The sequence below is a fragment of the Leucopleurus acutus genome (genome assembly GCF_964270905.1).
Source record: "Leucopleurus acutus genome assembly, chromosome: 2".
In the NCBI taxonomy this organism is placed as follows: domain Eukaryota; kingdom Metazoa; phylum Chordata; class Mammalia; order Artiodactyla; family Delphinidae; genus Leucopleurus; species Leucopleurus acutus.
The window spans coordinates 150,413,117-150,429,602 of NC_139143.1; the positions used below are offsets into that span (position 1 = coordinate 150,413,117).

The 16,486-nt window shown below is 34.7% G+C and overlaps 1 protein-coding gene across 3 annotated transcripts in view; it reads left to right on the forward strand.

The window, feature by feature from the left end:
• NRDC (nardilysin convertase) overlaps nucleotides 1-16,486 on the forward strand; it is a 90,920-nt gene that overhangs the window by 20,312 nt on the left and 54,122 nt on the right. For 2 of the 3 annotated variants that reach the window (XM_082834097.1, XM_082834096.1), the window contains exons 2-4: nucleotides 1,888-2,209; nucleotides 5,900-5,981; nucleotides 6,831-6,984. In XM_082834097.1, the coding sequence (XP_082690223.1) occupies nucleotides 1,888-2,209; nucleotides 5,900-5,981; nucleotides 6,831-6,984 (558 nt within the window). Of the gene's footprint in view, nucleotides 1-1,887; nucleotides 2,210-4,632; nucleotides 4,767-5,672; nucleotides 5,743-5,899; nucleotides 5,982-6,830; nucleotides 6,985-16,486 lie in introns of all 3 variants that reach the window. The other variant, XM_082834098.1, reaches the window with a different exon arrangement.

A 16,486-nucleotide genomic window follows, 5' to 3' on the forward strand; every position in this document is an offset into this window, starting at 1 on the left:
TAGCACTGCTGTGAACATTGGTGTGCATGTATCTTTTCAAATGAGAGTTTTCATTTTTTCTAGATATATGCCCAGGAGTAGGATTGCTGGATCATATGGTAACTCTGTTTTTAGTTTTTTTAAGGAACCTTCATACTATTTTCCATAGTGGCTACACCAATTTACATTCCCACCAACAGTGTAGGAGGGTTCCTTTTTCTCCACACCCTCTCTAGCATTTATTATTTGTAGACTTTTTGATGATGGCCATTCTGACTGGTGTGAGATGGTACCTCATTGTAGTTTTGATTTGCTAATAATTAGTGATATTGAGCATCTTTTCATGTATCTGTTGGCCACCTGTACGTTTTCTTTGGAGAAATGTCTGTTTAGGTCTTCTGACCATTTTTTGATTGAGTTGTTTGTTTTTTTGATATTGAGTTATATGAGCTGTTTGTACATTTCGGAGATTAACCCCTTGTTGGTTGTATCATTTGCAGCTATTTTCTTCCATTCTGTAGGTTGTCTGTTCGTCTTGTTTATGGTTTCCTATGCTAACATTTTCAAAGTCTGTTGTGATTTTGTTCTCAAACAAAGCCAAAACAAAAAATAACCATAACTTTTTTTTTTTTTTTTGGCGGTACTTGGGCCTCTCACTTCTGTGGCCTCTCCTGTTGCGGAGCATAGGCTCCGGACGCGCAGGCTCAGCGGCCATGGCTCACGGGCCTAGCCGCTCCGCGGCATGTGGGATCTTCCTGGACGGGGGCACGAACCTGTGTCCCCTGCATCAGCAGCCGGACTCTCAACCACTGCACCACCAGGGAAGCCCGCTGTTTTTTAAATGTGAATTTTGATTTGGGAAGGCGATAAATCCATGTGTTTTGTCTTCCATCTTGACTCATAGGCTCCTTTTCTTGTTGCATGTTATTTTTTATAGTTTCTGCTAGAAAACTTTTTTTTTTTCCCATCTTCAATGCTCAGGTTAAGTGTACCTTATCTCAGAAACCTTCCCTGACTGCTTCCTTCTTTCTAACAACCTGTGTTTACCTCTGTCATTCTGTATTGTACTGGCTTTATTGTATTGTACTAGACAGTGAGTGCCTGAGGATGAATAATGTGATTTTATTCTCTTTACCCTTAATGTATCTTATACACTTCAGGCTGCTAAGTAAATGTTTATTGACTAACACACTGAAGAATGAGTATAAATGCGAGAAGTTTGTCATAGGTACTCAGTCATCAAACTGGCACAACAGTTTTACTAATTAGGATAGTCATGCTTACAGCGGTGCTACTAGTCTGTGGGATTTACTTTTCTTAGAGATGTAGCCATTTTCTTAGTTCATAAAAGCATCTTTGGAGACTGGTATAAAATATCAAACACATTGTACCAAAAGGAATCAACAGAGTTTAAATATAATGAGATTTTGATTCAATATTTAAGCTGATATGACTGCTCTGTATATTGAGTGATATGTTTCTTTTAGGGTAGGTCTTCTGGTATGGTAGAATGTTTATTAAATACTTATAAGCTAAAAAAAAATAGTAAGGGAGGCTGGGTGGTGGGTTTGTTGTCTATGTTTAACTTCTAAATTTAGTTTTTGAATAGGTAAATATATTTTCATAGTTCAAAATTAAAAATACAAACAGGGTAGATTCCCTGTATTTAGAAAATACAAACAGGGAAGCATCTCTCTTATCCTTTCCCTGTAGATACTTGGAAACTGATAAGCTTTTGAGGTTCTCCTCACAATCAACCAGTTTTCATTAGTTTAAAAATAGTGTTGTGTGTGTGTGTACTTGGATTTTTAAAATAATTCTGCTAAGCTGATCACTTGCGTTGGTGTACTATAATGAATGGCTGACTCAAATGTTTTGTGATTTTTTTTTTCTTTTTTTTTTTTTTAGATACATCAAATTACGAAATGGCTTGCAGGCACTTTTGATTTCAGACCTAAGTAATGTGGAAGGTAAAATGGGTGATGCAACAGATGATGAAGAGGAAGAAGAAGAGGAGGAAGAAGGAGAAGAAGATGATGACAACGACGACGATGATGATGAAGATTCTGGAGCGGAAATAGAAGATGATGATGAAGAGGGTTTTGATGATGAAGATGAGTTTGATGATGATGATGAACATGATGATGATGATGATCTTGATACTGAGGATAATGAATTGGAAGAATTAGAAGAGAGGGCAGAAGCTAGAAAGAAAACCACCGAAAAACAGGTGTGAATCATGTCTGTTATATCTTTTTCTAATTTGGGAATTCTTTGGGATAAGTTCCAAACTTATGTTTATCTCTTAATGGCCAAAAGGAAATATATATCTTTTGATCTTAGTAAAGGTATATTTATTCTGTATAAAGATTACATTTAAAAAAATGTTTTGCTCTAATTTTAAAAGTGACAAATGCTTATTATAGAAGCTAATGGAAAATAAAGAAAAACAAAAATATAAAAGTTGCCCATAACCATAACTCTCAGAGGTAATCACTGGTAGTATTTGACTGCGTTATCTGTTTTAAAAACAAATGTCTGGAGGTGAGGATCTGCATAATTCTTAGCCTGGGATAGAGGAATAAGAGAGAGTATCATCCTTGAAGAGACTGGAAAAAGCATAATAAAAGAACAAGGCTAGTGTAGAGTCCTCACCTGGGCCTAGGGTTCTAAGAGTCCTCATATGGGTAATTTCTGTCTTGGTAATTGAATGTGATTTATCTGTTTTTATGAGGAAGCACCAGAGGTCTGAATAAGTAATACGTAAATTGGAAGAAATGAAATAGAAATGGGGAGTTGAGCTTAGTCAGTGAAACATATAATGACAATAGGTGAATAGATAAGTAGAGCTTGATAGAGATAATTTTCCTCTCTGGATATTTTTTTAAGAATGTTTCCATTTTGCAGTAGGAAATATCTATATTGGAGGATAATATTCTGGAGCTATTATAGTGGAATTGATCAGCAAATGTTTGTTAAAGCTAGTATCTTGAATATTGATAATGCATTCAACATGGTACAGTCCTCAAAGAATGAATTAAAGTTCAGATTATTAACACTAAAATCTAAAGGTCATATGTATAATACTATAAAGTCAGCTCTCAAAGTGTGAAGATGTGAGATTTAAGTAGCAGATATGGCCTAAATAAATTCTTTGATAGATACTCTTCCTGGAAAAAAAAATTTTTTTTTAAAGAAGATTGTGGCAATTCTTTCACTGAGGTGTTGGAGGGATTGAGTTATGTTTAAAGAAGCTATTTGCCCTTGATATTCAGATTGTGAGTGATGCCTGTTTTGGGAGAGCAAGATAGGTCAAGTGGTTTTAGCTTGGAAAGCTTTAGGGATGAAAACCAAAATACTGGGGGAAAAAAAATACATATATGCTACTTGATAGTTTATACTAAAGTCTTTGTAAGTAAATTGGGAATTAATAAATTCACTTTTAATTTAAAATAGATCTAGTAATTCCAAATAGAGGAATAATAGAAGGGAAGAAATGATAAAAGTCAGAAATGGAAAGAACATTGACAGTCAGGAAACCTGAATTCTAATTCTGAGTCTGTCACTATCTTTCTGAATGATCTTAGGCCTTTTCATTTTCTCATTTTTTTCTCATTTCTAAAACAAGAGAATTAGGTTACATAAATTTTAAAGTCCATTTTAGCTCCAAAACTTACTGTGTTATAACTTCATAACTGAATATTCCTTGTCTGTAAGTTTCTTTCTATATGTCTATTTGTAGCTTTTCCTGTGTTTTGGACTTCTGTATACCTTCTATCAACTGATGAGCAAAACTCTAGGATTAAATTAAGAATTGTTTTGACAGCCAATTTTATTGTCAAGATATAATAAAATATCTTAGATTTATACAGAAATTGTGAACGTCTTTGACAAATGAATATGTGCATCCAGTATTTTGGGTACCCCTTTTTATCTTGCTTAAGTGCATCAAACTCCAAATGTCACCTCGTCTAGAAGCAGTAAGGTCACATTCTAGAGATCATTTAAAAAATGGCTTAGATGCTGCCTTTCTTTTCTGAGAACTTGGTATGATATATTCCCTCATAAGATATTGATAGCTAATTCTCTGGATATTAGAAAGGAATGGAGGAACCTAATGCAATTTGAAGAAGAGATCGGATTGTTTAGATTCAGATGCAGTGGGTACACGAGTGAAAGGCTTTCCTTTGATCCCATGATCTGGGAAAATGATTTATATTCATTGAATGAATAAATGCCTACAAAAGGGAAATAACGTAGATAGTCTAGGTAAGAGGTGGCTTAAGAGTAGTATAGGGTTTGCAGCGGCTTTATGATTTTTTGTTTGAAAAATGTGAAATGTGTTCAAGATAAATATGTGAATTTATAAGGGTAGTGGGAAGAAAAAATTTTGAGGTTTTTGGAGAACTTTTACCTAATTAGCAAGTTAACTACTCTTTTGAGTTATCATTTTTATCCCCTCTATTTTCTTCCTCTCAAAAGGAAATTGTTCTTAATCTGAAAGCTTTGATAAATTAACAAGGTTGGAATTTAAGTATGATATATGCTGAATTATGATTTGTTTAGGCCTTTCTTAAGTCAATTCTCAAGTATGAATTTTTCAAGTATGAATTTCTTGGGTAGATAATTCTCAAGTATGAATTTCTTTTCTAGCAATTGCAGAGCCTGTTTTTGCTGTTGTCAAAGCTGACTGATAGACTGTGGTTTAAGTCAACTTATACAAAAATGTCTTCAACCCTGCTGGTCGAGACAAGAAAACTTTATGGGGTAGTTGGAGCTGAAAGCAGGTTAGGCATCTATTAAACATCACAGAACAGGTTAGACTGTGCCTTAAAGAAGTGGATATTCCCTCATGTTGTAACTGAGTTTATGTGCCTAAGGCTTAAGTATGGGATTTATGGTATCAATTGAGACTATTTGGTTCTTCCAAAAACGTACTTTTTTTTCTCCTCTGACACATGGTTAGACTTTATACCAGGTGTATGCTATTTTTTAAAAGCCCTCTAAGAGGATAACCATTTATCAAAACAGTCTTGTGTCATCGAATCTGTTAGCCCTTTAAAATTGACATTTGTAAAATTTGGGAAAGTTAATAATTCAACTTACTATCCTCAAGGATTCAAATTGACTATTTTCTCTCCCCTTTTGTATCTTTTAACTTATAATGATGTAACGGTATGCCCTGATCATTTTAAATGCAGAATTTGGTATGCCTCCTGACCATCTATTTTGTTGGAAACTGATTTTCCCAAGGTATTGCGAGAATATCAACCAATAAGTATTTTATATATCTTCAATAAGAAGTGAAGAACTAAAAAGCCTCTTTAAAGTTTAGTTCTGTAGTTTTTTAATAGTTAAAGATTTTCTTTCTTAACCATTTATTTATTTTCTTTGTTAGATGTTTTCCTGACTTGTTATTTTATGCCCTGTTTTAATAAAAACAAGATTTTCTGAGTAACATATTGAGAAGTTTCCATCTAGTAACTGAGTTACTGAACACAGAGAGCCTTTAATTGCTTAGAGATATTTAGACAGAATCTACTCAGGTATATTACTTCTGCAGATTTCTGAAATCTGATAAATCAGGAAACAAACTTGGTCCAGAACTTTGAAATGCTGGCACAATATAATACTTGGGTGGGCTGGCCAGTCCCCCTTCGCTTTTTTCTGTCTGTTTCTGCTTTTTTCCTTAGGTCTGCACCTCTTCAGCATTTGGCAGGATGGCAAGAGGAGGAGCAGCAGGGTGAAACTGACACAGTTCTGGTGAGTTTCACTTTGCTGCTCCTCCTGATTCTCAGGGAAAGAATTTTGTTACTTTCTATTGGAAAAAGTCCATCTCCAAGTGAATCTTTAAAATGAGATGATAATATTCCTTTAGGATTGACTCACTGTTTATTTGTATGTGTTCTACTTACTCCAGTCTGCAGCGGCTCTTTGTGTTGGCGTTGGGAGTTTTGCTGATCCAGATGACCTGCCAGGGCTGGCACACTTTTTGGAGCACAGTAAGATCTTTGTAAAATATCATTCCCGGGTGTGTTTTTCCCTCTAAATTTGAATGAAATGATTTCAAAGATAAGTAACTGGTTTGGTAGAATTATAATTTGTTTAATAAGAGAAAAACTAAGAAAAAATGTTAGTGGATATCATAGGGGAAGACTTAATTTTAATCTCCTTGAGTGCACTTATTTTGAAGATTAGAGTGAAACCACTTAGAAAACTATTTTAAAATGTAGGTTTTATTATTCAGGTACAGGAAGCCCAACAAATCAGGAGAAAATTGCTAACCTCTAGGAATTTAGTCTGTAGCCTTGGGAGGGGCAGTCTCTTCCAGGGCTGGCAAGGCCTCAAGATGTCAAAGCATCAGAAATACAGAAAATAAAAAGGCATGATTAATATCAAAATAAAACAGAAAATCTTCAGTTTAATTATGAATGTACCCAAGTAAAACCTTTGTGAATGCTATACAGTTATGATACTTAAATTACTCATTTTTTTGTGTTTTGGTTTTCTAAGCTATTCAATACTTGAGGGTAAACTTCTAATGAGATTTTACAGTAGAAATTAATCTGCTTATATGTCTGTGTTTACATTTTAACCTTTTCACAAATAAATTATGTATTTCTTTCATTAAAAATAAAATGTTTAGGCTTTGAGAATAAAAGTAATATATGAACGTTATAGAAAATTACAAAAACAGAAGTGTAATGAAGAAAGTATTATCCAGACGTAACCATTGTTCATGACATATTTTCTTCTTTTTCTTTTTTTCTGCATATGAGAAATTTCATCCTTGTTAATAAAAACATTGTCTGTATCTTTGTGTTCTGTGACTTTGTGTTCTTTCCACTTAGTGGTATTCATGGGTAGTTTGAAATATCCAGATGAGAATGGGTTTGACGCCTTCCTGAAGAAACATGGGGGTAGTGATAATGCTTCAACGGATTGTGAACGTACAGTCTTTCAGTTTGATGTCCAGAGGAAGTACTTCAAAGAAGCCCTGGATAGGTAATTAACTCAAAATGTATTTTTATTTTGATTATCTAATGCCACCTTACAATTGGAAATATTGGGCATTATTCTATGGTATTTCTTTTCGAGCAGTGTTCTAATTCTGTAGAATTGTCACAATACTTTATTTGGAGAAAAGAGCAAATTATAAATACGCCTTGGCTCTTGTTTTGTAATCCTTAGTCTTTGTTTTAAAGATTAAACTGAAGCCCTTTAAACACCTTTTGAGTTTTGTACATAACATAGTCTCTATTGACTCATTATTGCAATTGTTATTTTCTAATTTAGTAGAAAATATGGAAAAACAGAGAAGCAAAAAGAGATAAGATTGCTCCCAATTTCATAATCTAGAGTTAACCGTGATTGATATTTTGGAATATAGCTATCTATACTCGTATATGGGATCAGCTTGTTCATATCTTTTCATATTTTTAAACAAGGTATATCACTTTTACATATAATTTTATAATTTATAAAGCATGATTTTAAGTGATTGTTTATGATTCATATTATATAGAAGTACCATAATCTGTTCAGCCAGTCACATATTATTGGACAGTTGAATTGTTTCCAGTTTTCTAGTATTGTAATGCTATGATGAATATCCTAATCTTTGTGTACATCCTTAATTATTTCTTTTAGTTAAGTTCTAAGGAGTGAAATTTCTGTCTATTTTCATGAATATTTTTAAAGCTTTTTTTAAAAGAACTTCTGATACTCACTGCAAAATTGTCTTCTAGAAAGTTTATGTCAGGGCATTAGTAGAGCTTTGCTATCACAAGGTTGTAAACCAAAGCCTACGCTGGAAAAAAAGGAATCACTTTATACCAAAATCTAGATAAATATAAGATTGAAATATAAAAAAAAGAAATCTCAAGTTTGACCAGTATAATGTAAGCCCTGAGGGCAGAAATTTTGGACTATTTTTTGTTGATATATCTCCAGCATCAAGAATTTGGCAGATACTTGATATTTCTTGAATGAATTAACACAGTTTTTCTTTAATAGAAAAAAATGCCATAAAATCAAAACAGAAATGGCAAAAAAAAAATCTCAAAACATGACAAAGGTCCAGTTTTCTTAAAGAAATTGTCTCATCCCTTAAGAGATTAATTTGACCCTGAGAAAACTTTTAGGTAAATTCCTGTAAGTTGAAAGCATATACCATTATTTTCAATGAAATAAATATTTTATGTGTTCTTCTTTTCTTTTCCTTTTTTTTTTTTTTTTTTGCGGTACGCGGGCCTCTCACTGTTGTGGCCTCTCCCGTTGCGGAGCACAGGCTCCGGACGCGCAGGCTCAGCGGCCATGGCTCACGGGCCCAGACGCTCCGTGGCATGTGGGATCTTCCCGGACCGGGGCACGAACCCTTGTCCCCTGCATCGGCAGGCGGACTCTCAACCACTGTGCCACCAGGGAAGCCCCTTTATGTGTTCTTGAACCCCCAAGTTAACAACTTTTTTTCCTAAAACAATGCCAAAATTCCATTAAAATTGATACAATTACTTTGATGACAATATTTATAATAGGATACAACTTAGCGGTTTTTCTTCATTAATCTAAAATATGGCTGTCTACTTGCATTCAGTGAACTAGTTTATAGCTCTTTTTTTTTTTTTTTTTTTTTCGCTACGCAGGCCTCTCACTGTTGTGGCCTCTCCCATCGCGGAGCACAGGCTCCGGACGCGCAGTCTCAGCGGCCATGGCTCACGGGCCCAGCCGCTCCGCGGCACGTGGGACCCTCCCGGACCGGGGCACGAACCCGCGTCCCCTGCATTGGCAGGCGGACTCTCAACCACTGCGCCACCAGGGAAGCCCTATAGCTCTTTTTTAATCATATACTTAAGGACATGTTTATAGCACATATATTTGATCTCAGTGTTTCTCTAATTAAACATTTAATTCCCAAATAACAAACGAAAGAATAGAGACAAAAGAAATTAACAAAGGCAATGCAAATGATGCCCAAATTTATCTTTTCTATAAACTTAGAAAGTTAGGAATACTCTGGAACTTTCCTGGCCGTCCAGTGGTTAAGACTCCATGCTTCCACTTCAGGGGGTGCAGGTTCAATCCCTGGTTGGGGAACTAAGATCCCACATGCCGCACGGCCAAAAAGAAAAAAAAAAGCCATGAGAAAATTAGGAATACTTTTAGGATGACTGCATGTTTGCTCTTGTTTCAAAGTTTTCAGCTTGCAAGTTTCACAACATCGAAACAGGTCTTTATGTGTGAAGAAAACTTAAGCAGTAGACAAGTTGAATTCTCATGACTTTGTATTTGGTTATATCCAGATATAAAGAAGGAAAAAATCCACTTCATTGGAAAAAAGAATAGGCAAGGGATATGTTGAATAAATCCTGACCACCTCAGAGATGATGAAACTTGGTATAAAGTCTAGTTAAAGAACTTGTTTCATTTCTTCTTAAGAAATTCTATGTATTTGAAATCTAAGAACTACTTCAGGAAATCAAAAGATATTTACACATTTATTATAGATTATTTCTACTTAAAAGAAAAAGAACCTATCAGAATTAATAAGAAGAATGCTACTGCTTAATAGGAGAAATAAATAAGAATATCAAACCATGAATTCATGCCATAAATGGTAGATAGTGGTAGAGCATTAAGCATTGCCTATACTATAATAAATATGAAAATATTACACTTCTACAGTTAGTAAGGAATAAAAAGTCTTTGGATCATTTTCAAAGGACTCTTATATAGCGTGGATTAAGTGCCAGTATTTTTTAATAAGTCACTAAAATCCAATTCCTTCACAGGTCACATTGTTTATCAGTATCTTGAGTCATTTAAATAAAAAGTTGAGGAGATGACTGAATTTTTAGTAAGTAAATGAGAATGGAAGCTGCTTTTGCCTCGGTGGCATTTGCTAATTTCAGTAAATTTGAACTTTGGTTTATCAGTATTTCAGGGCAAGAGCAAGAATTATCAAAGCCCAGGATGTTCATATGGTGGGATGTCTAACAGGATGCCCTTCTCATGATAAACTGGGACTCCAGAAGGCATCACCCTCAGGTTGAAGAAATGGATTAGCCATCCTGAGGAATTACAGCCTGCTTTCAAAATGCCTGAGTTGTCTAGCAAACCTTAAGCCTTGATTGTGATTTAACATGGTCCAGAGCTGGTAGTGTTCTCTGATGCCCAAGAGAAGCAAACACAAATCCTCTCAAAAGGAAAATACCTTTATTTTATGCTTTACATTACTCCTATAAACAATTTTTCAAGTAGAGTGACCAGCATTCAGTCACACATAAGCAGGCTCACAACAAAACAAGACAACATGAATGAGAACAGAAAACAGAAAAAGACTTTTAATGCCTTAGAAATCTTAGAGATTGGAATGTACGATTACAAAAACGATTCAGTTTTAAAGAAATAAGGGACAAGTTTGAATACAGTTGCAAGGCATAGGAAACTATAAAATGTGACCTATGGGGTTTGAAATATAAAAAAAAGAAAGAGCATTTTGAACTGAGACATGATAATTGAAATTGAAACCCAATGGACAAGTTTAAGAAAAGAGTAGCTATAGATGAAGATAGAATTTGTGAATTGGAAGATAGACCAAAAGAAATCCCTAATACAGTATGAAGAGAAAAAAGATGAAAGGTACAGAAAAAAAGGAAAAGGTGCATAGTGGATAGAGTGAAAATGTCAAATATGTATTTACCTGGGGTCCTAGAAGGAGAGGAGAGAAAGATAGAGTAGACAAAATACTTGAAGGTTTGGTCACTGGAAAATTTCCAGAACATCAAATCAGACGTTAAAGAAGTTTAACTAATTCCAAAAGTGTATATTAAAAGACATCCACATATAGAAAGATACAGTGACTACAGAAAACCAAATATAGAAAATCTTTGCAAGATGGAAGGGCAGAACTCCTTCAAAGTCATATTAGTTAGTCTGATGGATGACTTTTCAACAGCACTAGTGGAAGCTAAAAGATAGTGGGGGTGCTTCCCTGGTGGCGCAGTGGTTGAGAGTCCGCCTGCCGATGCAGGGGACACGGGTTCGTGCCCTGGTCCGGTAAGTTCCCACATGCCGCGGAGCGGCTAGGCCCGTGAGCCATGGCCGCTGAGGCTGCGCGTCCAGAGCCTGCGCATCCGGAGCCTGCGCTCCGCAACGGGAGAGGCCACAACAGTGAGAGGCCCAAGTACCGCAAAAAAAAAAAAAAAAAAGATAGTGGGATATCTGTAATAGCCTGAAAGAAAATAACTACCAACCACAAATTCTACACCAAGCAAAAAATATCTTTTAAGAATGATTGTAAAATAGACCTTTAGACACACAATTGAGAGTGTGTGCCACCAGCCAACTTACCAAAGGAAATTTAAAGAATTTCTTTCAGGCAGAAGGAAAATGCAGATCAGAGATGCAAAAAAAGATAGAAGAACAATGAAAGTCATTTTATGTGAATAAATATAAATGAACATTGATTACTTAAAACAGTAATTAAAAAACTTAAAAAGTATACAGAATTAAAACAACAATAACATATCAATCAGGAATAATGATGATGGAGAAAAAGGTATTTTTCTAAGGTATTGATTAACATTAGACATTGATAAGTTAAAAGGATACATGTAATATTTTCAAGGGTAACTTCTAAAAGAACACAATTTGAGCGTAAAAATTCCAAACCAGTACAGGGAAAACATTTGGAATAATTCTTTTTAATAATAAATTCAAAGAAAAAGTAGTAGGAGAGACAGAACAAGTGGGAGAAGCAGTACAAAGTAGGATGGAGGTAGATGTTGATCCATATATAGCAGTAATTCTCATTAAATGTAAGTGGATTAATTTCCAATTAAACATTGTTAGACTGGATTTTTAAAAACCCAATCGAATAGTTTTCAAGACTTAGATGTAAGGCTTGGAAAAAATATTACTGTTGCTCAAAAGGCTCACTTCATATTGATAAAACTTAACTAGGAAGACATAATTATTTCCAGTTTGAACACATCTACTAACATAGCCTCACAGTAAATCATATATAAAGACCAATGAACAAGTAACCAACTGCAGTGGGAGATTTAACACCCCTTTCTCAGTAATTGATAGAACAACTGTAAAATCAATAAGGATGTAGAAGATTATAACAAAAGGATTACCACTTTTTTTCATAGGTGTATACAGAATGCTTAATTAACACTTTCCAACTACAAAATTTTTTCAGTTGACCCTATTTTAAGCCACAAGTTCAGTCTCAAATTTCAAAGCATTGAAACCATATTAATTATGTCTTCTGAACACAGTGTACAGTTAAATTTTAGCTAGAAATCAGAAGCAGAAAGCCGACTAGAACATTGCCTTATGTTTGGAAATTAAATATATTTCTAAGAAACACCTGGGTAAAAGATGAAAGCATATCAGAAATTAGAAAGTATTTTATACTGAATTATAAAAATATTATAGAACAAAAGTTGTGGGATGCAGCTATAGTAGTACTTAGAGGGAAATATATAATCTTAAATGTATATGCTAGAAAAGAAGAATGGCTTAAAATTAATGAGCTGATCAATCTCAGGAAGTCTGAGTAAGACCAGCAAAGTATGCCCAAAGAAAGAAGAAAGAAGTGATGAAAATAAATGAAATAAAAAGCAGACTGACCTCAGAAGAATGGTGAAATAGGACCTCCAAAAAGCCCCTCCTCTATAAAAGCAATGAGAACATTGCCAAAAATTGTCAAAATCAACTTTTTCAGAACTCTGGAAATAACCAAAAGCTTGCAACAATCCAAGGAGTATTCATTCAAGTGAGTGACTAAATCTTACTAAGAACAGTGAGTTTTGTGGCATTTTAACTTGCCCTATTTCCATTGCCCTCTACCCAGCTCTACAGTAGTCTCGAAAACAAAGAGGTCCCACAATCTCAGTAAAAAACAGCAGTCTAGCAGCCACTGAAGGGGGCTGGATGGATTTAGAGCTCTCTAAAAACATCATTCTGGAGAATCTTTATTATTTGACCTGTCTGGTAATTTCCTGGGAACCACCATTCATGGATTTTTATGTATTTGGCCTGACTGGGAGCTCACCCATTTGCAGAAATCTTTCTCTGGAGGCATTTGTTGAAACCATTTGGATGGAAGTTGTTTACCTTTATGACTACCTGAGGCAGTGGATAACAGTTGGGGCAAACAAATAGGCTATTCAAAAAGCTTAAAAGGAAAAACTGGAAAATGATACATCCTAAGGGGCTTTGAAAAGCTCCAGTATATTCCTGGAAATTTTGAAGGTCACATATGTGCATATAGCTGTGTCATGTCCAGGGCTGTGTGCATGCTCAAGAAAGACCTAAGAATGCCTTAAGCTGTCACCATGGTTGACCTTGAGTCTCTGGGCAAGCAGGATGTGATGGCTAAGGCAGAGTTGTAAACTGCTTGACTGAATGTTGAAAGCATCCCCCAATATGCACAGACAACCCCTTGGCAAGGCATTTAATGAAATCTCTCCTCAACCAAAGATTATCACTAAGCTAACCAAGCAGTGGTTGTACTTGCCAAAGAATATGGACTTTACAGAATTAGTTTAAGAAAGGTACTAAATATATAAACAGTAAGAACAGCAAACAGCAATAATAACAAACCCTGAGGAGGGAGGAGAATCTTGATTTACGGAGTTGCCACATTATATTATTTAAAATGTTGTTTTCAACAGAAAGTTATGAGGGATGCAGAAAGTATGGCTGAACACCAGAAAAACAGTAGTCAATAGAAACTGTCCCTAAGAAGGCCCAGATTCTGGAGTTACTAGGCAAAAACTTTAAATCACCTTTTTTTTTTTTCTAACATCTTTATTGGCATATAATTGCTTTACAATGGTGTGTTAGTTTCTGCTTTATAACAAAGTGAATCAGCTATACATATACATATATCCCCATATCTCCTCCCTCTTGCATCTCCCTCCCACCCTCCCTATCCCACCCCTCTAGGTGGTCACAAAGCACTAATCTGATTTCCCTGTGCTATGTGGCTGCTTCCCACTAGCACTTTTACATTTGGTAGTATATATAAGTCCATGCCACTCTCTTACTTCGTCCCCACTTACCCTACCCCCTCCCCGTGTCCTCAAGTCCATTCTCTAGATTGCGTCTTTATTCCTGTCCTGCCCATAGGTTCTTCAGAAACATTTTTTTTTTAGATTCCATATATATGTGTTAGCATATGGTATTTGTTTTTCTCTTTCTGACTTCACTGTGTATGACAGACTCTAGATCCATCCACCTCACTACAAATAACTCAATTTCATTTCTTTTTATGGCTGAGTAATATTCCATTGTATATATGTGCCACATCTTCTTTACCCTAAATCACCTATTTTAATTATGTTCAAAGAGCTAAAGAAAACTGTCTAAGAACTAAAGGAAAATATGAGAATGATGTCTTACTAAATAGAGAACATCAATAAAGAGATACAAATTATTAAATAGAACCAAATAGAAATTCTGGAGTTGAGAAGTACAACTCAAATGAAAAATTAACTAGAAGGGCTCAACAGAAGACTTGAGTTAGCTGAGGAAAGAGTAAACAAACTTGAAGAAAGGTTAGTTGGGATTGTCCAGTCTGAGGAACAGAAATAAAGAAAAGGAATGAAGAAAAATAAACAGAGCCTCAGAGATCTGTGGGACACCGTCAAGCATACTAACATGTGTATCATAGGTGTTCCAAAAGGAAATGAGAAAAGGTTAGAAAGTATTCTTGAAAGTATAATAGCCAAACTCTTTCCAAATTTGATAAAAGACCAAAATCTACACATTCAAGCAACTCAAGGATTTCCAGAAGGATAAACACAGTGGTATTCACAACAACGACATTCACAATAAGACACATTATAATCAAGCTGTCAGAAGCCAAATGTAAAAAGAATATTGAAAGTCGCAAGAGAAGAGCAGCTTTTTTCATAAAAGTTAATCTCAATAAGGTAAACAGGTGCTTTCTCATCAGAAATCATGGAGGCAAGAAGGCAATGGTATGACACATTCAAAGTGCTGAAAGAAAAAGACTACAAACCACGTATTTTATATCCAGCAAAAATATCCTTCTTAATGGAGAAATTAAGACAATCTCAGATGAGTTAAAAACCAAATTTTAAGTTTGTCATTAGCAGATCTTCTCTATATGACATACTAGATGGATGGAGTCCTTCAGACTGAAATGAAAGGACGCTCAAATCCACATGAAGAAATAAAGCATACTGGTAAAGGTAACTATATAGGTAAATATAAAAGAAAGTATAAATATACTTTTTGTAATTTTTTCCTATCTGATTTAAAAGATAACTAACTGTATAAAGCAAAAATTATAAATCTGTTGATAGGTATGTAATGTATAAAGACATCATTTGTATGGCAATAATAACACAAAGGAAGGGAGAGAGAACAGGTATATGGGAGCGAAGTTTTTGTATACTACTGAAGTTAAGTTGGTATTAATTCAAAATGGATTGTTATAAGTTAAGATGTTAGTTAAGAAAATAACTCAAAAAATATAGTAAAAGAAATGGCAAGGGAATTTAAATGGTACTCTAGAAAATATCTATTTTAACAAAAAGAAGTCAGCAATGGAGGAATAGAGGGGAAAAAAGACATAAGACTTACAGTAAACAGATAGCAAAGGAAGATATAAATCCTGTCTTATCAGTAATTAAGTGTAAACAGGTTAAGCATTTCAATTAAAAGACAAGGTACTGGCAGACTGGGGAAAGAAACATGCGTCAGCTATAAATGCTGTCTGTAAGAGACACACTTTAGATTAAAATACACCAATAGGTTGGCAATAAGAAGATGAAAAAAGATATACATACAAATAGTAATTAAAAGGGAGCTGGAGTGATTGAACTAATATCTGACAAAATAAGACTTTAAGATGAAACTTTTTACTAGAGACAAGGGAATTTTGTAATGATAAAAGGGTCAGTTCATCAAGAAGGTATAACAGTTATAAACATAAGTTCATCTTTCAAAGGAACCTCAAAATACATAAAGCAAAAACTGACAGAATTGAGGGGAAAAATACACAAATAATAATAGTTGCAAATGTAAATATCCCACTTTCAATAAAGGATAGAACAAACTAGGTAGATCAACAAGAAACAGAAGACATGAACAAGAGTATAAACTAACTAGACGTCTACAGAACACTTCACCCCAAATCAGCAAAATACACATTCTTCTTAAGTGCAGCATGTATTTTTCTCCAGCATAGATATATATTAGGTCATAAAATAAATTTATTCCTAGTAAATTTGAAAGGATGAAATTATACAGAGTATGTTCTCTAGCTATAATGTAATGAAATCAGAAATCAGTAACAGAAGGAAATTTGGGAAATTTCACAAATCTGTAGAAATTAAACAACCTTACCCTAAATAATCAATGGATCAAAAAAGAAATCACAAGGGAAATTTAAAAAATAGAGACTAATGAAAACAACATACAAAAATTATGGGATGCATCAAAACCAGTGCTCAGAGGGAAA